This window comes from Bubalus bubalis, chromosome 8 (genome assembly GCF_019923935.1).
Source record: "Bubalus bubalis isolate 160015118507 breed Murrah chromosome 8, NDDB_SH_1, whole genome shotgun sequence".
NCBI classification, from domain to species: domain Eukaryota; kingdom Metazoa; phylum Chordata; class Mammalia; order Artiodactyla; family Bovidae; genus Bubalus; species Bubalus bubalis.
In genome coordinates this window covers 92,298,517-92,326,369 of record NC_059164.1, presented here as the reverse complement: position 1 = coordinate 92,326,369, position 27,853 = coordinate 92,298,517, and the positions used below count along the sequence as shown (strand labels likewise).

Genomic DNA, 27,853 nt, shown 5'->3' with positions numbered 1-27,853 from the left:
GTAATTCAGTTGACATTTAATTACAAGGAACCCAGGTTCTGAGACAGGGCAGGAGATGGGAGCCAGCAGTTCCCCGTAAGCCTGAATGGCGGAGGCTAAGGAGATGGGGACACGGGGAACATGTGGGTGGGGTGGGGCCGCTGGCACAGTGTGTCCTGCCCAAAGCTGAGGGTAGTGGCCACTGGGAGTCTGCCCCACGGCTGGCCCAGGCCTGCCATCACTCCATGAGGCAGAACTCTGTCTCTTGCGGTCGCATGTTGGGTAACACATACAGAGCCACAGCTGCAAGAGCCAAGAACACCACAGGCTTCCACATCCCAAACATGTTCTGTGGGGACCAAAGACAGATGGTGAGTGCCCAGCCTTCTGAACCCTTCCCTAAGTCAGAGAACGCCCTGCCTACTGGTGCTGAGAGATACCTCAGCAACATCATTACGGTCCAGTCTCTCTTACCTCCTGGGTGACCGCTGCAGACAATGAGCTCCGGCACCACTAGGTATCTGGAACAACACTGGATCACCTGAGTGGGCTGCCTCTACTCACGTCCCATGGGGTGGAAAGAAAACCAGCCCCTGTGTGTAGGAGGCAAGCTCAGGAGCAGATTTTAGAGCATCCAAATGGTTGCCATAAAGGATTAGATGCCATGGCAGGAAAAAAGAGGGTAAATTTAGGTCCTTGGGAGAAGCAGAAGCATCATTAGCTTGATGGAGGAAAAGTGAACTCAGAGTCAAGAAGGAGGATGTTAAGACTTGGGGGGAGAAGGGAAGAAACTGCACCACGGAGTATAAGCCAACGTGAGGTTCTTATGCAGCCCAGACTGTCTGTGGAGGATGATATCCTTAAAGGATGAATTCAAGGAAGCCGGTCACTGGCCCTGGGAGGCAAACACCAGGGTCATTAAAACACCTCCAGTCACCGGGCCTGGTGACTGGCTTCCTGAGCATGTGCTAGAATAACTCACTACGCTAAGGATGCATTTGCTCAGAGAAAAATGGGTCTAAGAAGACTTTTCCTGGGGAGTGCTGCCTCATTTCATTGTGGCATCACTGTTATGCCTTTTAGGTGTACTGTTTTCACATTTACTTTCTGTTTGTCCTATTGTTTTCTGTTCTGTTGTTTCTCCTTTCTTGCCTTCCTTGGGTTAATGTAAAAGTAATTATTTTGGCCTTTTGGCCATACCTCTGTATTCTAAAAAGAGGATTTTTAAGCCAAGTATAAAGATCAAAGAAAATCTCCTACATTTGTAGAAATAGGTACTGAGAAGAATAGAAGATATGAAATGAAAGAAAAGCAAAACCATGTTGGAAGTGCAAATACAGAGTAATTCATGTGAGAAGATAACTGAAAAGGGAGCTAGAAAAAACATTTACTCAGATGCTTACAACCTGACATGCATTGCGAAAAATGTCAGTCTGGGACTTCTCTGGTGGTGCAGTGGTTAAGAATCTGCCCTGCAGTGCAGGGGATGTGGGTTTAGGACCTGGTCAGGGAACTAAGATCCCACGTGCCACAGAGCAACTGAGCCTGTGAGACACAACTAAGACCCGATGCAGGCAAATAAATAAATTAAAAATAGAAAAATATTAGCCTGATGTTCTTAAAGGAGGAAAGAGCTGAACCCATAAATATGAACTGGTGGCCTTTTACACTCGGCAGAGGCGAGACTTTAGACTGGTTGAGGGGAGGGTGGGTGTGGATGTCCCTAAGGAGTGAGTCATGTCAGGCTTTCTTTTCAGACTGCATTAGTGAATTGACTGATCAAGAAAATCCGTGTTTTGGGGACTTAATCAATGTGTTTGACAAGATTTTCCATGCTGTCCTTGGAAAGAATATGAGAATCCAAGAGCAGGCTGACAGCAGCCTGCTGCATGAGCACTCACGTGTGACCAGTGAGCCTGAGAGCCTGCAGAGGGCCTCCAAAGGCTTGCCCTCACCTGTAACTCAGGTGAAGACGAGATGGTGGCTGGTCACCCCTGAGCATGAGGTGAAGCTGGGAGTGAACATATTTTGAAACCACAGGGCCAAGAGAAAAAACAAACAAAAACAATCTATAGGTGAGAACAGTGGACAATGAACTAGATTTCACAGAGCTGAATGGAAAATTCTGTCTTGGATCCAAAAAATCAACTGCAGGCAGAGGACAGGGAAAGAATGCTCAGCATATGCAATGTGCAAAGGGGTTTTATAAACAATACATGAAATAAGTTAGCAATGTGGTATTAGTTAGCAAGAGAGCCAATGAGACCTGAGGCTGCACTCAGAGGCTGCTGAATGGTGTCTTCCTAACTACTTGGAAGTAACCAAGGAAAACTGCTCAAAATAAGGAGAGATACAGTGAGACAGGATGAGAATTCTTTTTCGTTTTTTTTTTTGGTCACACAGCATGGCATGTGGGGTCTTAGTTCCTCAACCAGGGGCTGAACCCATACCCTACCTGCAGTAGAAGCACAGAATCTTAACTACGAGACCACAGTGAAGTCCAAGAGATTAGAATTTTATCTGATGCTAATACTAAGACCTTAGAATCTGATTCACAATTTACTGGCTGTATTACATAACCTCCCTAGGCCTTAGTTTTATCATGTATAAACTGACGATAGCTACCTTGTTGGGTTGTTGCGAGAATTAAATGAGTTGATACTTACAAGGTGATTAGAACAGTGCCTGGCATATAGTATGCATTATGTAAGAAGAGTATGTGCTCATTATTATTTTTGTGGTGTTCTATCATTTATAAAATATTTTCATATACATGAACTCATCTGTTCCTCATATGAGGAAGCCAGAGGACTTACCATCTTTTGCTTACATTTGAAGAGACTAATGTTCAGATTATCCATTTTTCCCACTGGGACTGAGCTGTAAGTAAGACATAGACTCACCCAACATCCCTGCCACACTTGCTACTCGCCTCTGAAGCCTCAGTTCCTAGATGGGGGTCGGCATACTAGGGCGCAGCCAGGCTCTGGGCTAACAGGTTCCTCCCAGAGGACCCTTACCCAGGAGTTCCTTCAGCTCCCTTGGACCAGGCCTGGCTGGGTGTGAATTGGTGAAAGGTTATGGCTGAATGCTTTGGGTCTCATCCCACAGGGAGGGACTCAGAAATCCAGGAGTGTAGAGGGAGAGAGTCCTCACACCAAAGGAGTTAGACCGTCCGAGAGGTAACTAGGATGTCTAACAGAAGGGAGGAGACGGGTTGAAGAGAAAATAAAAGGTGAGGAGGAAAACAGGAAGGAGAGAAAAGGAAACAGAGATAAATGCTACAATGAATGGTCCAGCAGTTACTCTGAACCTGCGTGTGCTCTGAGCCAACTGCACCCCATTTACAGGGATGTTAGAAGAGAGGGTAACCCACTCCAGTGTTCTTGCCTGGAGAATCCCAGGGACGGCGGGGCCTGGTGGGCTGCTGTCTATGGGGTCGCACAGAGTCGGACACTACTGAAGCGACTTAGCAGCAGCAGCAGAAGAGAGCGCGGGTGATGGAAGTGGCAGGTGAAGCATGAGAAAGGAGCCAAAATGGGCCAAGGGAGAATAGTTTATGGGTTCTGGAAGGGTTCTACTTTGGGGTGTTCTACATTCTACCTCCTGAACTTGGTGTCCTGTTAACAGATCAGATTATGTGGACTGGTGCCCAGAATATATCAGTTTGGTTCCCTGAGAACACAGCATCTCTGGTGAATGGAAACTTTTCACCAATACCACATCCTCTTCAGAAAGTCTAGCTTGGGAAGCCAATTACAACAGAATCTGACCCCTCAAAAGAGATGTGGGTTTCTTTTTCTGATTTTTTTTGGAGACCAGAATTCCCAAACCAGAGAATGTCTCAGTAGGAAGTATATAATATGGTGGAGTTTGATGCCAAGGCTGACAGACAACTGAGACTGCCCTCATACAAATGACCCTGGGGCTCACAGCTCTCCAGACCTCCTCTCTCACCCAAGGGGGGAGGCGGTAATTAATGGTTATAGTGAGAACTTAGCTCTAGGGCTAAACAAAGACAAAGAGCAGCCAGGCAAGCCTTGCAGTCAGACATCTCTCATTGGAAGTAGTTGAAGGGGCTCTGAAAGTAGCCACGAGGCTGCAATCATCCAGATTTTTCCAACCCAGAGGACAGAAACTCAAACTGTGTCAATGGTGAGCATTCCAATTCCCCACACGTTAGGAAGACATGCTCCGAGATGCTATGGGCTTTGTGGTAGCCCAATGGGAAGCCAGGACTAACACTCAGTCATTACTGTCACCTGCTGTAAAATGGCAAAAGCAAGCAGCAAGCCACTGAGAGAAAGGGTGAAGAGGAGAGGCCAGGGCAACCTGCAACCCCCTCTACCCCTGGGAAGGAGAGGACGCAATACCAGTACCTGCATTAGGATGACGTCTCGGCCCACCAGCACCAGAGCAAAGCCGATATGACCACCAGGCCTACAAGAGGCAAGGAGAAGATGGGGGGATCGGGGGCGGGGGATGACTGCAACATGTCAAATGAGGAAGAGGCACGAGGAGAGACCAGGAGATGAGAGATGGTATAAAAAGACAAACACACATGAATCCAACAGATAATGAAGATGATAAAACAAAGGGAAGAGAGAAAGAGATTAAAAGGTTAAACAACAGGTCAGCAAGAGCAGTGGTGTTTCTTTTCCACAACTCGGGCCTGGATCTTCTCGTAGGTGGCCTGCAGAAGACGCAAAACTGAACGGGTTAAAAGCAGCAGCTTAGGTCCAATTCGGGACCAGGTTTCTGGCTTGTCATATCCCACTTGTATCTTGTCAAGCCAGAGTTATCTGCACCAAGACATTTCTTGTGGATCAGTACCTCTGGCAAAGTGAAGCTCCAGGGAGTAAAGCTGGGTGCTCCAGATGTGCAGGATGTCTGCTCCGCCTGGGTCACTCTAGGAAGGGCAGTCTCCTGCCAGGCCACCTTGCCCTTTGTTAGCCATGTGTTTTGGCTGCTTTCTACCAAGTCTGTGTTCTGGGCTCTGGTCCCTACCATCCCCTGGAGTCTGATGCTGTCATTGTGAGACAAAATGCACTAAAACAAGCTGACAATGGAGAAGGTCTAGTTGTGACTGCAACCGTCTTCCAGACAGAAAGTGGATTTGCAGGTAGTAACACATATGCCAGAGAAGGCAATGGCACCCCACTCCAGTACTCTTGCCTGGAAAATGCCATGGACGGAGGAACCTGGTAGGCTGCAATCCATGGGGTGGCTAAGGGTCGGACATGACTGAGCGACTTCACTTTCACTTTTCACTTTCATGCACTGGAGAAGGAAATGGCCACCCACTCCAGTGTTCTTGCCTGGAGATTCCCAGGGATGGGGGAGCCTGGTGGGCTGCAAGCTATGGGGTCGCACAGAGTCGGACATGACTGAAGCGACTTAGCAGCAGCAGCAACACATATACCAGTAGAGCTGCCTGTAAAAGAGGCAGGACCCATGGAGGCAAAGGGACATCTCCATAAGCAGACACAAGAAATGTAGTAGATTTTGAAGTAGAAAAATCCAGGCTGCTGTCTAGAAAGATGGCACATGAGGCAAGGAGATCTTTGAGGAGGAGGTTCTGAACAGGCATGTGGCGGGATATAAAGACTTCAAAGAAATGGAACCCTGCAGGAGGGGCTGAGCTTAATCCTACTTCCCACATCCTAAGTCAAGGTCCTCTGTCAAAAGATTGACAGAGAACTATAACTGGGTCCTTGGCCAGTGCCACAGACTGACAGAAAATTTCAGAAAACCTTAAGAGTTGACTGGGACATCCCACCACAAGAGACTTACTTTCTTACCCTGTGTTCAAAGGGACAAAAATAATCAGTACTGTAAACTGAGGACTTCTTCAGATACTAATCAAACCCTTCAGAAATCAGAGCCCCCAGTTAACTTCAACCAGGGCAGAGATTCAGCTAGTATGTTCCTGTATAGATGTACCAGTTTTTAAAATATAGAAATGCTTTTGTACTGTTGGTATGTTACCCAGGACACTCCTGTCCAACCTCCCAAGATCTGGTAACTAGAGGGTAAGGGCTCTGGTTGGCCTCCTGAGATTGGCCAACGGCCCTACTGTACAGATGGAATGTCCCAGCACTTCTGATGGGCTCCGCCCACTTCCTCATGCCTGTAACACTATATAGAACCCAGGAGGCACACCAGCCTCTCCACACCCCTCACGGCAACAGAAGTCAGCCCTAGGGGTGCACCTCGGGAAAGCAGGACTGGATGACTTGCCCAGGCTGACAGAAATGCCCATCAGTGTCCTCAGCGCAGCGCTAGCAGACGGTGACGAACCCTCCTGAAGTAACAAGGGCTACCTCATAGATGTAAGGAGGTGGGACTCCAACCAGCACGCCACGGTTCCCAGAAAAGGTGGTCCCCACCTCCACTCCCATTTCCCCAGTAGGGTGCCTCAGAGCTTCCAGCTCTTGTTCCTGCCGAAGTCCATCCAAGGGCTGGGCCTCCCCCAAACACTGGGCACTTGCAACCAAGATCCCATTTCCCCCACGATCTAGCCTTCAGCTATGGTTACCTTTTTGCTCTCAGAAAGTTTGAGGGGGTTGCTTTCCTCTGAAGCTTCTTCGTCATCCTCCTCCTCCTCCTCGTCTTCGTCCTTACCCTCCTGGCTGGGGAACTCTTCGTCTTTCTCCTCCTGATCGTCTTCGAACTTAACCTCTTTAGGACCTGATGGCTCAGAAACCATTCCGTCCTGGGACTCCTCCTTTGTTTCCTCCTTGACTTCCTCCTCCTTTTCCTCTTCTGTTTCCTCTTTCTTCTCCTCCTTTGTTGGACCATCCAAGGATGTGTGGCTGGCCTTATAGTACAGCACCACCTCCAGATTCTGTGGGCGGGGGCAGGACCGGGGATGCTGCTGTCACCTTCAGGAGGATGCTCAACCACCTTGGGAACATGTGCTTCCTGGTGTGTCATGGTGCATACACAGTACTGTGTCCCAGGACCCAACTGATGCCCCTGTGCACCATGTGGAGGGTAGCCACACCCAACTTCTCTGTGCCTGTACTACACCTACCTGGGACTACAAACCTACCTGGGACCACACACCTACCTGGGACCACATGTCTATCCGGGACCACACCTGCCTGGTACTACACCTATCCGGCTATTAGCCATTTCCAACAGTTCCCAGAGCTAAAGATCCTACACCTCAACTGCTGTTTCCTACCCTTGCATGGTGGCTCCCATTTTATCCAATCTTCTTCCATCTTTGTGTACACAGGGCTTTGAATAAATTCCTTTCTTTTCATCCATTTGGTGCTTCTCTTGGGCATGTGTCTAGGAAAACAACCTCCCACCCCTCCACAAATTGCACTGGGCTACCTGAAACAGTCATCTAGCCTGGGGGCTAAAGCTCCAGATCCGAGTGGTCCATATTCTACCCTCCCCTTGACCTCACAAGAAAAGGGAGGACCAAACCACAACCAAGATGGATCTACTCTAGACGAGTTGAGACCCCAGAAGCTTCTCTACAGTGACCTCATCTGGTCACAGTGGTGATGAAGATGAATTTTATTCCCAGGATCTCTGGTAACTTCCTACTCGTCTGACTACTAAGGTTACTACTCACCTTCGTGGTCTCAAGGCCGCTCTTGGTACTCTCTAGGCTTGGCTTGGCCACCTTTTTATTTTTCACCCCATTGGCATTCTTGTTCATGTTCTTGTTGCCATTCTTGCCCCTGATTTCCTTGGTAACAGAAGACTTCTTCTCTTTGAGCTGGCGGAGCTCTTCCTGGCAGCACTGTAGCTGCCCCTCCAGCTGCTCCTGCACAGCCAGGAGCCGCCCCTGCTCATCCATGCTGGCCTGGTACTGCAGCTGCAGCTCCCGCAGCTTGGCCTGCAGTTCTTTGATCTGTTGGTAGTGGAGAGCCCATTACCTGTGGCTGGGCCTACGTGATCAGTCTGGCCCCTGCCTGGGGGTCCCGGCCTCAGAATCTCCCTGCTAAAGCCCGGGGGGAGGCAGATAATACAGAAAATGTGAAAACCGTGGAAAATGAGCCTCAAAAACAGTTTTACAAAGAGGTTCTCCCTAACTTGAGGCACCTGACTTACATCTAGTGTAAGTCTAATGTGATTAAAAAAAAAAAAAAAAGGATGACTTAAATTATGCTTTTACTATGAACTGGTGGGGGAATGACTGCTGGACTAACTGAACCATGGGACTTGACTCAGGCTATTTCTCTAACAGGTCAATCATTACTATAGGAACTGTGTCATATCCTTCTGAGACCGGACTGGGCTCCTGCACCTTGCCCTGGAAACAAAGGCAACTGCCAACCCTGCTCACTCCTCACTGGTTTTTGTCCTTCCTGGCTTCTGGCAGCACACTGTGGCCCCCGAGGTAGGTACCAACACTAAGCAACGGAGGCCCATGTGTTTCCTGCTCTCTGAGCCTCTCCCATGCATACAGTGACCCCCACTGGACAGTGGACTACTCCTGGTCAGAGTCAATGCCCTCTATCCCATTCCTAGGGATGCAGAGCACTCTGCTTGGTATTATGAGAAATCCAAAAGACCCGGCCCTGTCCTTGAGGGGCTTACAATCTAGTTAAAGAGACAAGGTGGAATACATACAAACTAAAGAAAATTGGCAGGTAAAAAAAATGCAACTCTACAGAAGTGCTCTAGGACAAAAGAGAGAACAAAATGGCAGAGGGAAAAAAAATCATTTCAAGAGGTCTTGATGATCAGTAAATTCCAGAACAGTGGGCGCCTGAGAAATGCCCGTCAGAGGCCCAGCAGATTGCCCCTGCTGCCTGGGGTTCAGTCCCTGCTCCATCCCTCCACCAGGAGGACGGCACCTGTACAGAGCTAGCAGTGAGCTCCCGTCTCACCCTCAGCCTCTCTGAAAGGACTCCAACCTCCTTGGGTTCTGGGGACACCTATGAGAAGCCCTGCCTCGCTCGCTGAAAGCAGTTACCTCATTCTTGTCCTTGTCGTTTTGGGAGGCAACGGGCTTCTCAAGGCCTTCCATGCACTCCTTGAATTCCTTCTCGCAGGCATCCAGCTCCTCCTTGAGCTCTTTCTGCTCATCCAGCAGCTTCTTCATTCGCTGCTGCAGCAGCGTGTGCTCTTCCTGGCTGAGCTGGTACATGGCCTGCACACCCTGCAGCTTGATCAGCACCTTGGCGACCACGTCCTCAAGGTGCTGTGGAGGGTGAGGAGTGAGGAGGGCACCCTGAGGAGCCCCTGCCCTCCACCCGCTCTCTTCGCTGGGCCCTTTTTTCTCATGGGTACAAAACACTGGCCGAAAGGATCTGAAGCTGCCCAGGGGGAGAACACTGGATTTCTTCCCATGAAGAGCACATGACTGTGTTGATGAAAAGTCCAGAATCTTAGACTTCCGTCCAGATGGAACTGCATCTCCATAGGAAGTGGGGAGAGCACCTCATTCATTTCCTGACGGTCACCCAGCTCAGCTCTGAGCCCGCTGCCCACTTCACCTCTTGGGCCCTTCCCCGTGGCCTCTCCTAATGAGACAAGAACCATTGTCCCCTGTCTGACCGGACACCTGACTGCCTTTACCTCCACATCTCCAGGCTTGGCCAGCTCGTCGTCCATGCTGCTGCTGACGTAACTCTTGTGACAGGTGTCGGAGCTGCTGCTGCTGCCATAGCTTCTCTTATAGGTGTCGGAGCTGCTGCTGCTGCTGCTGAGGTAACTCCGCTGATAGGACTCACTGGCACTGGTGCTGCTTTCGTAGCTCTTGAGGAGGCTCTCTTCGCTGGCCTGGCTGCTGCTGTAGCTCTTCTGGTAGCCCTCATCGTCATTGATGTTGCAGCTCTTGTGGCAGTTTTCGTTGCTGGTGGTTGTGCTCGTGTAACTCTTCCTGTAGGAGTCCAGGCTCATCTTGATTGAAGGGGACTGGTCTTGGAGCAGCTGCATTTCTTCCAGACAGAGCTGCAGGTCAGCCTGCAGCATCTTCCGCTCCTCCAGAAGCCGTTCCTGCTCCTGCTGCAGCAGCTCCTGCTCGGTCTCACTGGCCTCGTACAGCTCCTGCAGGGCCTGCATCTGGGCGATGATCATCTTGGACTGGCGGGAGTGGGTGGGGAGACACCAGCGTTACTTCAGATGCTGCGGTCCTTCCAGTGGAACCCCTCCTGGTGAGGATGTCTGATATCCCAGGTCAGGAAATGGCACACCTGGCCCTCCCAGCTCACTGCAGCCCAGGACTTCCACTTAGCCTGCAGGTACCTGGCATGTTTCAATTTCTTACTCACTGGAGAAAATCTCCTAGGGCAGACACTCCGCAATTTCTGGGCTCTCATTTCCCCTGGCTTCTATGCTCTGGTAACCTCCTCTCTCCCTGGAGCAGCACTGAGTGGGTCTCAAGGTCACTCAGCCTCCTGTCTCTCTTCTTAGTCAGGTGGATCCATTATCCTGACCTCTGAGGCTCAGTCCCCTCCTCCACTCCCAATTCTAAAATCAGCCCTGGCCACGAACATGAGTGTATGAAGAACTCCTCCCTTGGAAGATGAAGACTTCCAATCAGGGTCTCACTATGAGTCCCTCTCCTGCCTCAATTCCAAATCTGGCTTCTGGGCATGCTTCCTGGGCCCTCTGGGTCTGGCTCCTTGGCAGCTGATGCCCAGGATGAGATCTGATCAGTTAAGGAAATATTTTCTATTTTCTGGTCTGGTTCCTGGTCTCTGTTATCCAGGCTGAAATCGGAGGCCCCTGGAACCTGATCAACCAAATCACACGGTTTGGACTTCTGCTGCTCTATGCATCTATCTGCCTGTATAGGCTAATATCTGAACAAATCGATCTCACCTAAATGGAAACTGTCTTCCTGCTCTTCCTTGCCTACACTGAGGCCTCAGACCAAATGCATCTCCCAATCCCGAACATACTTGTTTAGAAATTTCCACTAGTATGACCTCAGAGGCCTGACCACTCACTGGTGTTTGAGACACATGGATTCTCTAGTCTAACGCCTCTGACCTGGCTGTTACTGCTGCAAAGTTCCAATCCAATGAAGACAGTGAGGTCAGTACCAAGAACCCCATATGCTGGGAATTTCTCTCTTAGAAACAAATGGCCCCAGATATACCTCATGTAGAATACCAAAAGGTTACAGATTTGGATCACTGGAAAGCGAACTTCTCAATCATCAACCAGCTCATGAGGAAAAGACAACATGTTTAGAGTCAGTCCTAAAGAACCCAAACAAACACTAGGTTGATCTACTTCCAACTACATCTGGAAAATGAAGTATTAAAGAGACTGAGTTCAAAGTATCAGGAGATCACAGACTTCCTGATCATCACAGTGCTTCAGCTGGGCATCCATCCGGAGGAGCAGCTCAGGCCTGACCTAAAGCCGTGACTAAGGAATCCATGAGTGGGCTTCAGCTTCCTCTCTGCTCCTGGCCCAAGAGGCCTTCGGAACTCAGACCCTGCTATGGAGCCCCTTTCCCTAGCATACTGCTGCCCCCAGAACTGTCTCCCTGCCTCTTGCTATGGTTACCTTGTTGTGACCACACTTTGAGGACTTAGGCCATTTGGGATCCTCGGGATTCTCCAACACTTCCCGGAAGCTGGACTCCTTGAAACGGTGCAGCGCTCCTTGCAGTTCTAACTGTTCTTTTACTATGTTCTCTTGGTTCTGTATCAGTTTCTTCTGCTCCTCCTGCATGCCTTGGTAGAGCATCTGCACTTCACACAGGTCCTGTAACTTTGTGAGGAGCTCCTGACTCTGTGAGGTGGAGTGGAAGGAAGTGGGCGGCACTGTGAGAGTTACACGGAAAGACCTCTGCCTCCTTCCCTCTGGGGACCCTTCCCTCAAAGGAGTTGGCTTTGCTCAGCCCACCTGGGATAGGAGGGGAGTCTTTCTACACAGACCTGCCAGTGGAGGAGTACAGACCTCCTGTGGGTGGATGTCTTTTGCTTTTTACAAAGTGATTTCAAGGACATTTTCTCCAGATGGACTAAATATCTAAAATGCTGGACAGATTTCAGAGTTGAGGTTGTATTTCAAGATTTAAAGCCCTAATCGGCTATATTGAGCAGTTTTGTGTGAGGAGACTGGTGAGAAAGTGAGGAGTTAAGACAAAGTTCCTTTTGCATCCTTTCACTTCTCCTCAGGTCGCTCACATCCGGGAAGGGCCTCGCAGCTGACGGCCGCCCTGGCCGCCATTACCTTATGGAAGAGACCAGACTTGGGGAGTGGGAACGTGAGCCTGTGCAGCTCTTCTTGTAGCTGGCCCTGCTCCTCCTGCATTCTCCTCTGCTCCTCCAGGAGCTCGCACTGCTCCATCTGCAGCTGTGCCATCTCCTTCTGGCTGGCCTTGTAAGTCTCCTGCAATTCTGTCAGTCTGAAGAGCAGCGCATCACACTGTGGATGGGGCGGGGCACGCAGGGTGGTCAGCGGACCACGCCTGTGTTCTGTCCTGTGATTCACGAGGGTCTCCCTCCCTGTGGTCACCTTAGACTGATCACCCCAAGCCCCACTGCGCCCCCTAGAGGCCTAGATGTTGAACGGGAACCCCAGCAGGCGGCTCAGGGCTGAAGTTTGGCTGTGCTGGATATTTTGCCTACTAGTCCTCTCTGAGGGTGGTTTTCAAGACAGTGTTGGCAATGCCCCTCCCTTCTTACCTCCCCCTTGCTTCTTTCCTCTGGTGAAGACCATTTTCCCACCGTGCTGGGAATTCTAGTTCTCCAGTTGTTTCTATAACTGATTATGTTCCTTACCAATAAGGATGTACTTTCACCCTAATTTCCCCCCATATTTGTTTTCATAATCAGCTTTAAGAATCTTTAGAGAAGTACGGACTATTGCTAAGCTGGGGTTGAGAAGACGAAAGTATCCTATGACTCCAAAAACCCAATCTTCTAGTATCAGACTAGTCTCAATGCTCTTTTAGGACTAGAGAAAAGACTGCCTCTGTGTGCCAACATCCTTCTCCCTTCCTATGGTCCCCTCCCCTAGTAGAGGAAGTGATAAGCGGGATATGGACCCCCTGGACCTCTCAATGGAGTCGATGTGGAGGGAGAAGGGAAAGTGAGCCTGGGTGTAGAAAGGCAGGTGGACTACTACGGCAGCCCAAAAAACATCTCCAGCTCTGTGTCTTCGGAAGGCCTTCCCCTGGAGACATAGCCTGCTGTGGCAGGAGCAAATGAGTATTCTAGGAGTATTTTGCATCATGTGTTGACATTTTTCCATTTCCTGCCAGTGATCAGGAGCTGAAAGTACTCAATAAGGCTAATTAATAATGACTTGCATTTTACACACTATGGAGAAAAGGGAAAGTGAGGAAGGAAGGCCTTATTGATCACCAGGATTTTTCACTAAAACAAAGTGAGGTAAGAGTAATATTCTGCTCAATTTAAAAAGGGTAAGATTTGAGTTGAGAATTTAACTACTCTGAAGTCATGGAATAAATCCTGGAAAAGCCCAGGTTCTTCTAATAACCAATCAGCACTCAGGGCACCAACCATGCCTTCTGACAAGAGCAGCTACAATCTGCCTCAGAAAACTGGACCTTCTCTTTCTAGTTCTAACAGTCATAGTTGTGCATATGGGCCTACGTGTATGTTCTCCTCCACAAATGACAGGATATCACTATAGTTCTAAAAATCAAGTATAAAGTCTACGCTCATGGAATCATGTGTAAAATCTTCAGGTGTTCAGACTGGACCCAGATGTATTGATTCTACTAAGCTGTAGCTCAGGCTCAAAGTGAAGGTCAAGTCAAAGTTTTAATGTTAACAGCATGGGTTCTGCCTCTGTTCCCTGCCTTTCCACACTCAGCTGTGACTGGACAGGAAGTCCATCAAGCCTTTCGTTTGCATGACTTCATCTCTTGCCCCTCTACTTCCTCTCTCCAAGGCTTGGGAGACCTCACCTGTCTTAGTTACAATTACCTTATTAGCACACTTCCCTTTGTCCTCTAGGATGGACTGGGTGCTCCTGAGCTGCTGCAGCTCCTGCTGGCAGAGCAGGAACTCCTGCTCCAGCTGGTCATACATGTGCTTCTGCCGGTCCAGCGTTTCCTGGCTGCATTGGTACAGCCGCTTCGTCTCCTGCAGCTGGGCGTGGACCTCTGCACTCTGGGGTGGGGAGGCAGACCCCGCCATTATCCCCAGAGACCCATGGCCACTCTCTCCCCTCTCGGGCAGGGGCTAAGGGGTCCTACCCTGTCCTTTCCAGGTCTAGGGGGGAACTCCCTGAGATGGACCAATCCCTAACAGGCTCTCCACAGATACTGGGGGCTTCCTCTCTGGGGAGGCAGGGAAGGGAAAGGGCCTCCTTTCTACAGTCATTTTGGACTTAAAATCACAGGAAGCCGAGCGTGTTGTGACCCTCTGAGGTCACCTTTCCACTGGGCACAGTCATAGTTGTGTATACGGACCTACATATATGTTCTTCATGAATGACAGGATGTGATTATGGTTCTAATAGTAAGGTATAAAGTCTCCTCACCAACAGCTCCTCCATAGAACTACCATCCCTTTCTCCTGCGGACCCAGCCTCTCGTGGGAGGGTCTGCCGGGCTACCTTCTCCCTCACCTGAAGCTTGTTTTACCTTCTCGCTGCTCTCCTGGTAGGTGGTCACAACACCCCTGAGGTGCTGCACCTCGGCCTCATGGCAGCGCAGAGTGTCCCGCAGGTGCTGCTGCACGTCCAGCAGCTTGTCCTTCTCACATGAGATGCTCTGGCACTGCAGCTGCAGCTTCTGTAGCTGGCACTGTAGCTCCTGCGGTGGAGGGGGCCTGGGGCAGTGCCTTTGCAGTCCTCCACCCACTCACTCTTCTGCTGGAATCGCCCTCAGACACAGACAATCTGAGAATCCACTGGTCCCTGCCCTGCACTTACAGGCTGCCCTCTGGTCCAACGGGGGACTCGAGGGCAGCTGGAGTCCTGGACCTGCAGTGCCATACAGGTGGCAGCTGGAGCTCTCTCAATGCTCTACTCTTCTCCCCACCCTGCCCAAATCTCTTGGCACCTGAGCAGCCCCTCATCTCGGGTTGCTGTTACCTTCTCACTCTGGCTTTCTACTGTGCTTTTCATGACTTTGAGCTGCCGGAGCTCAGCCTGAAGTTGTAGCTGCACCTTCAAGAGCTCACTCTGTTCATCCTGGCTAGCATCGTACTTCTGCTGCAGGGCACAGAGTCTGGTCTTCAGCTCCTCGTTCTGTGGTGGGGAGGATGTGGGAAGAGTGGTTACTCTCAGAAATCAGCAGACCCCTCTCCACACCAGAGTGGTTCTTTTTGCTGAGCGGACATCTTGAGGAGCTCCCCTGGGCATTAGCATTTAGTTTCTTCTCTGCAGCAGACGCTCCATCACGACTACCATTCTAGAATGCAATGCTGTGTGACTTCTCCACTTGCTCTCCAGTTGGCCGTACCCCTGGCTGCAGGCCAAGAGTCAGTAGAGCGCAGCCCACCTCTGTCTTCATCCTCCCTGGAAGCGGTAACTCCAATCGGGCCCTTCTGCCCTCCCCTGGTGCCCGGCCCTATCCGTGTTTACCTGGGTGACGCTGTGGGATGTCTGAAACCGAAGCACCTCATTCTGTGCACACTTGAGCTCCCTCTGCAGCCGCCTCTGCTCCTCCTCGCTGGTCCGGCGATGGTGATGTAGCTCTTGCAACTCACAAGTCAATTTCTTACACTGTGTGGGAAATGGAACAGGAAGCCTGAATTACTACAGGGACCATATGAACTCTGGGAATGGACCTAGGCAGAGTATGGCAGTCCTTTTACTGGAATATTCCATGAAAGGCACACAAGTGAGACCCCAGAGTCTGATCTCTTGCCATAGCACCTGTCTCCCTTGTTGACCTTGTGTCTAAGGAGATGCTGCTGACACAGGCCAGGAGAAGGTAAGAGCGAGGCAGTGAAGGAGCTGGCCTTTCCCTACCTTGCTCTGCATGTCATGCATCTGCTCCTTGGCTCCCAGCAGCTGCTGCCGCAACAAATGCATTCCAGGATCGGGCTCCAGGAAATCCTCTTCTGAGGTCTGAGACTCTGCTGACCTCATAGTCCGTAGCGTTTGGGACTCCAGCCACCTTTCTGTTGCTCTTCGTGTCCTGTAATTCAGAACCCCAGAGCCACGTTCGGGAGAGCGTTCTGCCCAGCACAACCTGCCAAGTATGCCTGGTCCTGATGCCTTCATTTTAGGCAAAAGACAGTTAAGGAGCCTTCTCTTGTGATTTACCTCTCAAACACACTTGAAGGATGACAGAAAAAGTCCCCAGCACCTCAACCTGCAAAGGCATGTCTGGCTCTGAGATACCCTAAGGGTACTAGTCCAGTCAGGCTCCAGGCTGGGACTGGAGTCAAGCCAGCTCCAATTTGGAGGCAATGCATCCTTAGACTGGATCAAGTCTGGGAGGACAACAAAGGAATTGCTTCTCCTCTACTCCAGAGCAGAGCCAACCAGACCTAACTGCCTACAGTGGAAGAAAATGAAATTTCAGAACTCGCCCAGCTCTAGTCCTGAGACATCTGGTTGGATCCCCATACCTGCTTCTCAGCAGTATTCAAACCCTTCAGATACCATGGGAAAGACCAGCTCTCCCACAGTGGAGGAAGGCTGGGGAGCCTGACATCTGCCTTCGCAGGTTCTACTCAGGGAATAGCCCTGTCCTAAAGAGCCCTGTGGGCCTGTGGGCTGTACCTCTCACTCTCCAGATCTGCAAGCTGCCCTGTGAGGCTGCTGTTGCTCTCCTGCAGGGCCCGGTACTCCTCGTTCAGGAAGTGGTAGCGTTCCCGCAGTTGCAGCAACTCTTCTGCAGAGGACAGGCGGAGAGGTGAGACCCCAGGGAGGAAGCACAGATGACCAGCCCCCAGTTTTCTAGCCCAGAAATCTGGCTGCATAAAGCTGAAGAGTTTCTTTTTCTAGAGATAGATGAGATATCCCATGCAGAGGTTTAGAAGACGGGGCCCAGAAAGTTTCAAGTTGCAATGGGTCTTTGTCCTCTTTCAGTGTGCTGCCCTTCTTTTCAACTTCCCAGAAGACTGGCCCTGGGTGTCCATCTTCAAAACTTCAAGCAAGAGGGCCGGGGTGGGGGGTGCGGAGATGGCAGGGGAAACAAACAAAACCAACCAAGACAGCGTCTTCAGATTTTTAGGAGCTTTTGAGGGTTTAATTAATTAATTGTGAGGGTTTTTGGTTTATTGTATTTAAAGTTCCCACTCAACTGTTTATGGTTAGTGTCCTTACACTTTTAGTACAAAAAGCTGAGAGTGTGAACTTCCAGTCCTCAGCTTTCAGAGACAACCCAGGCATCCTTGCACTTCTTGTTGTCCTTTTACTTCCTTTATCATCATACCCAATCTATCGGCCTGCACGTGGTCAAGAATTCTTTCTAATTATCTTTTTTATCTGCCAGCGAAAAAGCTCACCACAACTGAACCTACAAATCATACATCCACAAGCATCAGCAGAGATCTGGTTAAAATGCCCAGCATAGATCCTAAGTTCCAGATACCAATACTTTTTCATGATGTGAAAATAGAAACACACATATCTGCTTTGTTTTTTCATGATTAAGAATTAATTCTCTCAGAATACTAATTCTGCTGATGTTTAAAGAACACTAACTTGCTCCAATTAGAGCCCAAGGCCTATCTTTCCCGCTCTAAGAGTCAACACCCTGACATTCACTTCTAGTGTTCCTTCTTTAGTCCAATCAAAAGTCTTCGGCATACTCCAGATTACCATAGAAGGAAGGAAGGAAACTAATCTTTAATAAAAGCTAACCATGTGCTAAGCATTAGACCGGATGATTCCCGCCTTGGCGTTAGTTGTGTATGAGTGCTTTCAGCATACTAGGCATTTCATTTAATCCCCAAAATAGCCCTATAAGGTTTTCTTTCTTTCTTCCTTTTTAAATAAACTTTTAGTGTTAGAATAGTTTTTGATTTACAGAAAAGTTGCAAAGATAGTGTGAAATTCCCTGGGAGTATTTTCACCCAGCTTCCCCTCTTGTTAACATCTTTCCATGGGTACATCTGTCATGAGTAAGGAATGAACACTGGTATATTACTGTTAACTAAACTCTATACTTTATTCAGATTTCTCTACGTTTTCCCTAAGGTCCTTTTCCTGTTCCAGAATCCCATCCAACTATTAAGTTTTATTAATCAATTTTCACAGCTATGGAAACCGTGAGATAATAACCAGGCTAAGTTTATCCTGCTAATTAGCAGAGCTGAGATTCTGAACAGCCCAAGCCTTCCAACTGTGTTAGCCTCCTTCTCAGAGTATATCAGTCCAAAGGCGCTTCTGAGAGGCCTGTTACAGCTGGGAAAACTTGCAGTTCTTTTGATTCCTTGTTGACTGCCTTTGCTTGACCTGGCCTAGTACAGGGCCTCCCATTATACTCAGATCATAAATCTAGCCTCAGAATAAAGGCAAAGTCTCTGATGTCATGAAGCCTAGCAACTCACTGGGAGACTCTGAGCAGAGCTCTAAGCTTTTGTGTACCTCATGTATTACTAGAAATAACCTCTGTTCCTCTCCAGCTGTCTTGTGCTCTGGTTTGTTGCCCCCTAAAACTTCTACTTGGGGAGGGCTGTGCACTATGCTGTGCTTAGTTGCTCAGTCGTGTCCAGCTCTTTGTGACCCCATGGACTGCAGTCCACCAGGCTCCTCTGTCCAAGGGGCTTCTCCAGGCAAGAATACTGGAGTGGGTTGCCATGCCCTCCACTCAGATTCTTTACCATCTGAGCCACTAGGGAAGCAGGAAGGGCTTTAGCACAGGCAAATCAACAAATGTACGATGGCTCTGTGAGGAAGAATTCTCAGGGAACATCTCCATGGTACTGTTTCTTATACCATCATAGATTGGTTATATGACCTCAAGCTTTTCTCTCTTACAGTCTTGAATCTCACCTAGAAGTTTCTTCTACAGGTTCCCAATTCATGATCTAAGCCCACCTTCTTGCAGCCTAGCTCCCTCTGTTTGATTTGACTCACAGACCTGGAGGAGGGCTCACTTTCTCATACCTTGCATCTCGGAGAAATCTGAGAGACTGAAACTATTGGAAGGGTCAGAGTTCTTCATGTCTATTTCTGCACGGAGGGAGGTGATCTCCATCTCGTACTCTCCTCGGATTCGGTCCATGTCCTCGAGTTCATTCTGCATCCGGCAGATGTCCTCCTGCAGGGAGGCTATGTCACTGTTGTGTTCAGTCGCGGAGTCCTCCGCTGCTTGCCGCAGAGTCTGGATCTCAGCCCGGGCTAAGTGCAACTCCTGTTCTATTTCCTTAAGTTCACATTCCTTTTCACGCTCTAACAGGGAAATCTCCTCCCGCAAGGACCGCAGCTCACCTGCAAAGCCCAAAGATGATATTGAGATGATCAAGTTATTGAGATGATCAAGGTAAAAGGCAGGTTTATTTCTTATCTGGAAACTCCTGACAACCTGGTCTCTACCCCATCAGAGAAGTACAGCTTCACCTGATGTGGAATAAAGGGAATACCTAAGAGAACAGAGTCAATCTAGGTAGTAAGGTGCAATAGGAAAGCAGATCTTGAGGCTTTGCATCAAAAACAAATTAGGCAAAAAAAAACAAAAGACAAACAACAACAAAAAAAACAAATTAGGCTACCCCAAGCAAAAAGTATTAGGTACTTCTATGAAATCACCTAACAGTTAAAGACCAGACCTAATTTTCGGCATTTTACTTATGCCCTGAGTCTTCCCAAAAAGTATCTTACTAAAAAAACACTTATAGATTATTCTCATCTATTCAGTCTGGGAGCTTAGAAATTACAGAGGCTCAGATTTTCAACGAACTGCTTGTGTAAGTGCTGGTCCCAAAACAATGTGTATTTAGAGCTCACAGCTGAAATTCAAATGTAAGCTCATAGCAAGGTAATCAAACAATGGGGAAATAAACTAGATGCCAATCAATAAGGGATTGTTTAAATTGAAGAAGATGAAATAGAATATTGGCTGCCATTTAAAAGAAAGTGGCAGATCTATAGAGAAAACATGAAAGGGTTTCCATAATATACTAACTAGAAAGAAAAATGAGCTGCAAAATACATGGTATTATCCATTTTTGCAAAAATATTTATACGTATAGTATATAACACAAATATATAGAGACATAGAAAAGGGTCTGGAAAGATAGAAGTCCTCAACCATAAAACACAGTTGCTGCTAAGGAATGATTTAGCATGTGAGAGGGATTTTTACTTTCCACATTATATATATATATCAGTGCTTTGATAGTTTTCACAACAAGCCTATATTTTATAATATGTTTTAATGTACAAAATAAACATGTCAGAGCTCTCAGTATCTGTGGAGCATCTCAGGGTTTCTGAATAGAGGTACTCATTGGGAATCAGGAGAACCTAAACGTGGAGCAAGAGTAAAAAGATATTGCCACCAACACAGAATTCAAAATTTGGGGGTCAGGATTAGGAAATTAGGATTCAGTTAGGAGGGTCAGGACTTTCCCACAAACTCTTTGCAAGGCAGCTTCTCCCTAACCCTTGCCCTCAACTCCCTTCAGATTTCAACCTTCCCTAGCCTCTCCCCCAACCTTCTCAATAAATTAAGCGAAGTCCTTGATTAAATACTCTCATAGCCCCTTGTACTTTGCAGCGTGTGCGTTATTAAAACACTGGCCTCCCCTTCACTTGCAAGCTTCATGAAGACAGGAATCATGTCTGTTTTGCTCACCATTATAGCTCCAGGATCTGCCAGAGACCCTAGCATAATGTACTCAATAAATATTTGCTGTATACATGCATAAATGAGGCAGGGGATACATCTAGTTCACAAACTTTTACTGACGACTACCGGCGCAGAATTGTATGTTTGGGTATTAAAAACAAACAAACACTAGAACAGAAAATGGAGGTTTGACTAGAAAAACTTGGACATACTACAGACATAAACGCTGAGCCGATGGGGAGTCCGGAGGCATGGGGGAAGGTCTCTGGCCCTACACTGCCAAGCTCACAGGTGCAGTTCCGGGCACACCTTTTGCCAGTCTTCCTTTCTCTACAAGCATCCTAGCTGTCTCCTCTACTTAGTCTACTCAACAAGTATTAGTTGATCACCTCTGTGCCAAGCCCAAACATCTCTGCTTAGATTCTCTGACTTCCTTCCTATTCGAAGGAAGCCAAGTCCTTGCTCTTTTTACTACTGAACAGTCTGCCCCTTGGAGCATATAGCCTAGTGGGGGAGACACACAAGTCACCGGCCATTAGGATAAAGGCCCCGGGTGGGTTTTCTGTCAGAAACCTCCACTTCCCCACTCTGCCCCTGATGTTCAGGTTCAAGTATCCCTGAGGTTTTCCTCTATGTCTTTAAAAAAAAAAAAAAGGACATTCTCAGATCCACTGAAGAATGACGGAGGGTCAACCTTGAAAAGCTCTTAATTAGAAACACTCAGGGGCAGCGGGGTGGAGCTTGCGGGCACCAGGGAGGACCTTATCTGGAGGCTGGGCTGGGCGGCCCCTCACTGGGGCGGCCTCGCTAGGAGTTGGAAAGGCCGGACCGGGGTGCTGAAGAGCCAGCGCCGGTTGGCAGTGAGACTGGGGCCGTCGGGGCGACGCCGAAGGCCCTGGAGCCGGGCGAGGGGCACAGAAAAATCAGTTCTCACTCACTGGTTATGGCCTCCATCTCACTGGCCCGCCCCTCACCAAGCGGTCTCTCTGTGAGGGGGCCTCCCGCCGCCGGCCGGTCCCAGCCCCCGAGGGGCTGTGGCGGCCGGAACGGCCTCTGAACACCAGCTACCTCTGATCAGGGCCGCGCGCGCCCCCTCTTGGCGGAAACGGGCAACGCGCGTGCGCAAGGACTCCTCCGTGGGGTGGTGTTTGGGCGCCTTCCCCAAACCTTCCCTCATAGCTCAGTGGGTAAAGAATCTGCCTGAAAGGTAGGAAACCCGGGTTCGATTTCTGAGTCGATCCCCTGGCAAAGGAAATGGCAACCCACTGCAGAATTCTTGCTTGGAGAATCCCATGGACAGAGGAGCCTGACAGGCCATATATAGTCCATGGGGTTGCAAAGGTTGGACATGACTTAGTGACTAAACCACCACCACCACCCGCCGCCCCATCCCACCCCTGGGCTTACGTGAGGTCTAATGCTCTAGCGGATCCTTTCTTTCATCATACCAACATGATCCAGTGTGACCCATCCCCCAAAAACGAAACACCAGGAGCTGTCCCTTGACTTCTTTTCCGTTGTTTCTCTGCTTCTCTCCAAGACATGACTACTGGAATTATGCGTACTCACCTTCTCCATTTCACTTCCCCTTTCCTCGTCAAGCTCAGTACAGTCAGGCTTCTATCTTCACTGAAACGTCTCAGAGCCCTCCGTCTTGCCCAATCCAATGGCCGTCTTACTTAGCAACTTTTGACAGCACTGATCACTGTCTCCTTGAAGCACTTTCTGCTCTTGGCTTCCAGGTCACCAAATGCTTCAGTGGTTCCTCCTACTTCAGTCTCTGTTCATTTCTCATTGCCTGTGAGACTTTTAACTTTCAGAGCATCCCTGGAACCCTTTTCTCTCCTTTTCCTGTATCTCTCCATGTGATTTCACTGTGATCTCCCATGGATTCAAATGTAATCTATATGCGAATGACTCCCAAATTTATATCCCCAGTCCTGATTTCTCCCCTGGTTCTAGATTCATATATCCAGCAGCTTCCTTTAATATATTGACTTAGATGTCAATAGCCATTTCAAACTCAACATGTAGAAAACATGTCTTAAAGGGTTCTCCTAGCCCTGAAATTTGTTCCTTGTCAAGTTGTTCGCATTCCAGTAGATGACACCACCATCCATTCAGTTTCTCAAGGCAAAGTCATCTTTCATGCCTCTCTTATCCCCCAATCCAATTCAGCAAGTCCTGAGAGCTCTAAATTTCAAATTGTATTCTCAATCATCTCCATTTCTACTGCTCTAATCCAAATAACCACCATTTCTTTGCTGGACTATTGCAATTATTTGCTGACCAGACTCAACTGTTTTGACTCTTTTGTTGTCATTCAATTTCCACAGAGTAGCCAAAGTATTCTTTTAAGAATGTAAAGTGGATCATATCCCTCCAGCCCTGGCTAATACCCTCCCATGTTTTCCACTATACTTAGAATACAAGTCAAACCTCTCAGCTGGCTTATAAGGTCCTCTGTAATCTGAACTCTCCCAATTCTCAGAACTCTCTCTTAGCAAAATCCCCCACATGCACTTTGCTCCAGCCACGATATCTCTCAAACACATGAAGCTTATTCTTGCCTCTGGGCTTCTGCAGTTGCTAATTCACCTGCCTGGTATGCATGTCCCTCAGATCTTCTTCATGATTCAGGTCTTAGTTCAAATGACCCCTTCTCAGACATTTCTAACTACTCTATCAAAAATACACTTCCATCTTACCCCCATCCATATCATATTGTTATATTTTCTTCCTGAACTGATGGTGTTTGTCTGTTTTCTGCCTTTCCCATCAGAATATACTCTTCATTAGGGCAGGGATCTGATCTATGTTGTCCATAGCTAGTCCTCCAAGTATACAGGCACTCAATAAATGGTTGATAAAGCATATAAATCAGCCCTATTTTACGGCTAAGGAACTGAATCTCAAAAAGATAAAAGTGACTTGCTCAAGATCACAAAGCTTGTTATGTGCCAGAACTGGGCTCAAGAATCTAGGTGACCTGAGAACAATGCTCACACTCTTTCCCCAGAGCAACATGGCTCCTGCAGTTTCTCTCCCTCCCTGAATGGCAATCCACTCCAGAATTCTTGCCTTGAGAATCCCATGGACAGAGGAACCTGGTGGGCTACAGTCCATGGGGTCGCAAAGAGTCGGACACGACTGAGCGACTAACACTTTTACCTCCCCTCCCACCTCAGCACCTTTATTGTCTACTTTTCCTGTTTTATTTTCTACCTTTGCTTACGTCTTCTTTCCCTCCTCCTCTCCCACCTTGGCTTGCTCCTCTCCAGGCCTGCTTGCCAGCCTTCCTTATTTTTCCATTTATACTTCTCTTTTGGCTTGATCTCAGTTCTGCCTGGAGAGTCCCTGCAGTTTTCTAGGGCAGCTCCCCAAAACCTTCCCAAAGCCCACAGATGTAACAAATGCCTCTTTATTTGGTGGCACAGTGGACTGTAGGATGTCTGCCTTGCTGCTTCCCAGAGACGTGGGCGTTAGAAACAAAAGGGCTTTGGGGGCCACTAGGCTGCAGTCCATGGGGTCGCTAAGAGTCGGACATGGCTGAGCGACTTCACTTTCACTTTTCACTTTCATGCATTGGAGGAGGAAATGGCAACCCACTCCAGTGTTCTTGCCTGGAGAATCCCAGGGACAGCGGGGCCTGGTGGGCTGCCATCTATGGGGTCGTACAGAGTCAGACACAACTGAAGTCACTTAGCAGCAGCAGCAGCAGCAGCTCGGTCCTCGGTAGCAAGAGAAGCATTCTCATCTGAGTCCCCTCCTGTCACTTCTCATTGGCTCACCACTCTTCCCATGATGCTCTTGGAGGGATGGGGGAAAAAGTAATATGGTTTGCAATTCAACCCTGACTACCTACCCCTGGCACTGACCAGGAGAACAAAGAAAAAGGGGAGAGACTGAGGGGAGAAGAGGGAGTTAGCCTCAAGGAAAGGGGGTGAAATGGGAGGGCAAAAAAAGGGAAGGAGGAGGGGGACAGAAGAGTCAGTTAGAGGTGCAAAAAAAAAAAAAAAAAGGAAATTAAGAGGGTAATGGAGAGATGAGGAGAAAAGGGTAAGAATAGTAGAAGAAAGTGAGGAGAAAGTACCGAGTTCGGCTCCATTGGTCTGCTGTGCCTCTGCTAAACCCTCAAGACACAAGTACTCGGATGACTGCCTACCCGCCAGTCCAAGTGCAAGAAATTACCTTGGAGCTGTTGGATCTGCTTAGTGAACACCTCTGCCTGCTGGGCGCTGGCCAGCCGCTCGTCCTCCAGGAGCCCTGCAGGGACAGGGGAGCTGGTGTCAGGCTGGGGACCCAGTGCCTTTGGGCCCAAGCCCTCCAGCCCCATCACAGGTGCTCACCCTGCAGCTCCAGAGAGTCATCCTCATGCTGCCCTGCCAGCTCCCGGGTTTCCTCCAGTTCTGCCACCAGCCGCAGCACCTGAGCCCTTAGCTCCTCCAGCTCCGTCTCCGTGAGGCTCAGGCCTCGGTGCTTGCTCATCGACAGGGAGCCCGCGTTGCCACCTTTCTGCCCTGAATCATCCTCTTCTTCCATCTCTTCTTCCTCCTCTTCCTCCTCCTCTTCCTCCTCATAGAGAGCTGGGAGTAACACTTCCCCTAGGAGAGAACCCCCCCGCAACATCTCGCCAGTGAGTAAGAGCCAACTTTCTTCCCCAGTCCTTAGAGGGCCCTCCACCTCACTGTCCTTAGAGGGCAGAGATGGTATAATAGTGCCACCTGCTGTCCCCCAAGGAGCCCCTGGGCAGCACCTGCATGCCTGAGGAGCCCCGAGGTGTGAGAGTCAAGTTTGGAGGTATCCATCCCCCTCCCAGGCGCTTTCTGGATCAATATTGCCTCTGGGGCCTCCAAGGACTGCCTTCAGGTGGACTGAACAGCCAGGGACCGGCTTGCACAAGGATACCTGCTTCTTCCATCCTTGTCTCTGGGTACAAGTAGTCAAGAAAGGATTCAGACACTGGGTGTGTCTTTAAGCCAAACAGGGCAAGAATTACAGTTTGGGGGTTTGTACAAAGTTTACAAACGATCCAGGTGGCTTGTGAGAAGCTAACCTTTCCATGATAAGAAAGTGTTGCCTGTCAGTAGGCAGAGAAAGAGAACATCTGAATGAAATGATCTAAAGGATTTACTGGACAAACACTGGGGCCCTTCCAAACATATTCCATTGAATAGCCTTTTTGAAATTTTCTACCAAGTCCACTTTTCTTTTCCCTGCTGAGTGTCTGGGGGTCTCCTTTCCTCCCCTGCTGACCACAAGGCAGTTTTTAGGGGGAAGTCATAGGTTGTACTTGTGTGTAAAAGAAAGCCTGCCATTTTAATGAGTTAAGAAACTGGGGTGTGCTGGTCTCCAGTCTCTGGCTGGCAAGCACCCCCTCCTTTACTGCAATGCAGTTCCTCTAAATAGCAAAACCTTATCTGGATGGCAACTGTTTTGTTTTAAAATTCTGAATCTCTGGTCTGGTTTTGTCCAGTAACCACAGCCTAAGATTCATCTGGGACCCCTGGCATCATCTGTCTCCCCGGGGTGGGGGGTGGGGGTGGGGGCAAGATTGTCCACACTGGATGTGCACAGGGACCTTGGGACCCTTCACAGGAAGTCCTGGCAACAGGACCAGCATCCTTCTAGCATCCTCCGGGTGTTGGCAGCAACTGCCAAGTCACATGGGTGAGGTGGGAATACATATGTGTTGGGAGGTTGGCCTTTTCAGCAGCCCCCTTCCCAGGCTCCCTCTTTCAGGCAGTAAGATAGCCTAGAGAACCAAAGCCACCAGGCTTCCATTTGAAGTCAGTGGTGGCAGCACCAGAAAGACAGTTCATATGCTCACTTTCCTGCTTTTCAAAATAAGAGACAGCTTGGGATCTGGGTCGGGAGGCAGAGAGAACAAACCCCCTGCTGAAAGGCTGCTTCAAAGCTCTGTCCAAAGAGGCCTCTTTCTCTGTCTGGCAGCTCCCTCGGGACACACAACCTGGTTAGCTGGTGATTAGAACCCCAAAAGGATGTACCTTGAACTTCCCTCAAAGCCTGAGCCCTGAGGAGGGCTAGCAGGTGCTGAGCTGAACTAGGGGGAAGGTGTGTGTCCTGGCTCAGAGTTCTGGAGGGTCAGAGGGAGGAAGGAAAATTGGGTGAGGGGGAAGGAAAGAAAGCTTTATGGGAAAACTCACCCTCCATAGCTTGCATCCCCCGCCGTTCCAAGGACCCCCAGCGTTGGCCCTTCTTCCTCTCGCAACCCTCGGACACCTCATAGGAGCCTAAAGTGGTCACTGTGGGTCCTGTGAGCAGGGAGAGAGGAGGGATTGTGGTGGTGCCAGGGTGGTTGGGGTGAGGCAGGGAGGGGAAGGGACACACCTTCTAGCCCTTCGGAGCCCTTGGGGTTTTCATTCCGGTGGAAGTACTTGGCTCACTCTCCCAGGCACTGCGACTCCTCTCCCCAAGCTGCCCCTCAGGCTGGGCCTCTGGGGACCCCGCCCTGCCCTGCCCATCCTCCTCTGCAACCTCTGTTCCAGGCTCCTCTCCCTTGCACAGGCAGAAAGGGTGTGTGTCTCTTTAGCCCAGAGGGGACAGGGGGGTAAGATGGACAAGAATGGCAGAGGATGGGAGCCAGTAAAGAGGCTGAAAGGGTGAGGTAGTGCGCCTAAGGGGAAGGTGGGGAGGGGGGCCGGCGATGGCTGGCGGGGGTCGCGTGGACCGGAGCCCCTCCCCTCCCCTCCATCTCTCCCTAGACTTCGTGCACCCCACCCGCGCCCCGCGCTCAGAAGCTTTAGGGGTGCGAGCGGGTGCAGGATCTGTAGAGACCCTAGGGCTGGAAGCAGTATGAGGCTGGAGAGTCGAGACTGAGAAGGCTCAGGGCAGGGACTGCCAAGGAGGATGCGGCCAGTGTGGGGAAGACCCAGCCGGGAAAGATGGAGACCGGGCCCGGGTTGGGGGCAGGATGGAGGGAGGAGGAAGACTTCGGACGTCAAGGTGGGGAGTAGCGGAAGGGGCAGAGGCCGTGGGGGTCTGGGGGGAGGAGAGATGGAGAAGAGGAAGGAGAGGCATTGGTGAGGTGAGGGAGGGGCGCTCTGACCTGGGCCCGGGCAGCTCCAGCCCGAGGCGCCCGCGCCGGCCCCGGCGCCCGCCTCCATGGCCGCTCTCGCCACCGCCGCTGCCTCCCGGAGCAGACGCCGCCGCCACCGCCGCCGCCGCCGCGAGGCCGGGTACCGGAGCCGGGTG

The 27,853-nt window shown here is 49.7% G+C and overlaps 1 protein-coding gene across 7 annotated transcripts; it reads right to left on the bottom strand.

Moving 5' to 3' along the window:
- On the bottom strand, nucleotides 1-27,853 carry CCDC136 (coiled-coil domain containing 136). Of its 7 annotated transcripts, XR_006552919.2 has the most exons (20): nucleotides 27,708-27,853; nucleotides 26,806-26,913; nucleotides 24,988-25,242; nucleotides 24,830-24,904; nucleotides 18,955-19,278; nucleotides 16,621-16,732; nucleotides 15,862-16,030; nucleotides 15,472-15,612; nucleotides 14,980-15,135; nucleotides 14,528-14,698; nucleotides 13,866-14,051; nucleotides 12,142-12,336; nucleotides 11,470-11,697; nucleotides 9,526-10,032; nucleotides 8,921-9,148; nucleotides 7,571-7,852; nucleotides 6,518-6,826; nucleotides 4,359-4,465; nucleotides 454-572; nucleotides 1-328 (listed from the first exon to the last, which is right to left on the bottom strand). XR_006552919.2 is itself a non-coding variant. In XM_006074387.4 (19 exons), exons 1-18 carry the CDS (start codon nucleotides 27,763-27,765, stop codon nucleotides 4,364-4,366), a joined length of 3,606 nt encoding a protein of 1,201 aa, XP_006074449.3. In that variant the 5' UTR covers nucleotides 27,766-27,853; the 3' UTR covers nucleotides 1-328; nucleotides 4,359-4,363. The 7 variants fall into 7 exon arrangements, 5 of the variants coding, with proteins under 5 accessions (XP_006074449.3, XP_006074448.3, XP_025147271.3 ...); XM_006074387.4 differs by lacking the exon at nucleotides 454-572; XM_006074386.4 differs by lacking the exons at nucleotides 454-572; nucleotides 4,359-4,465.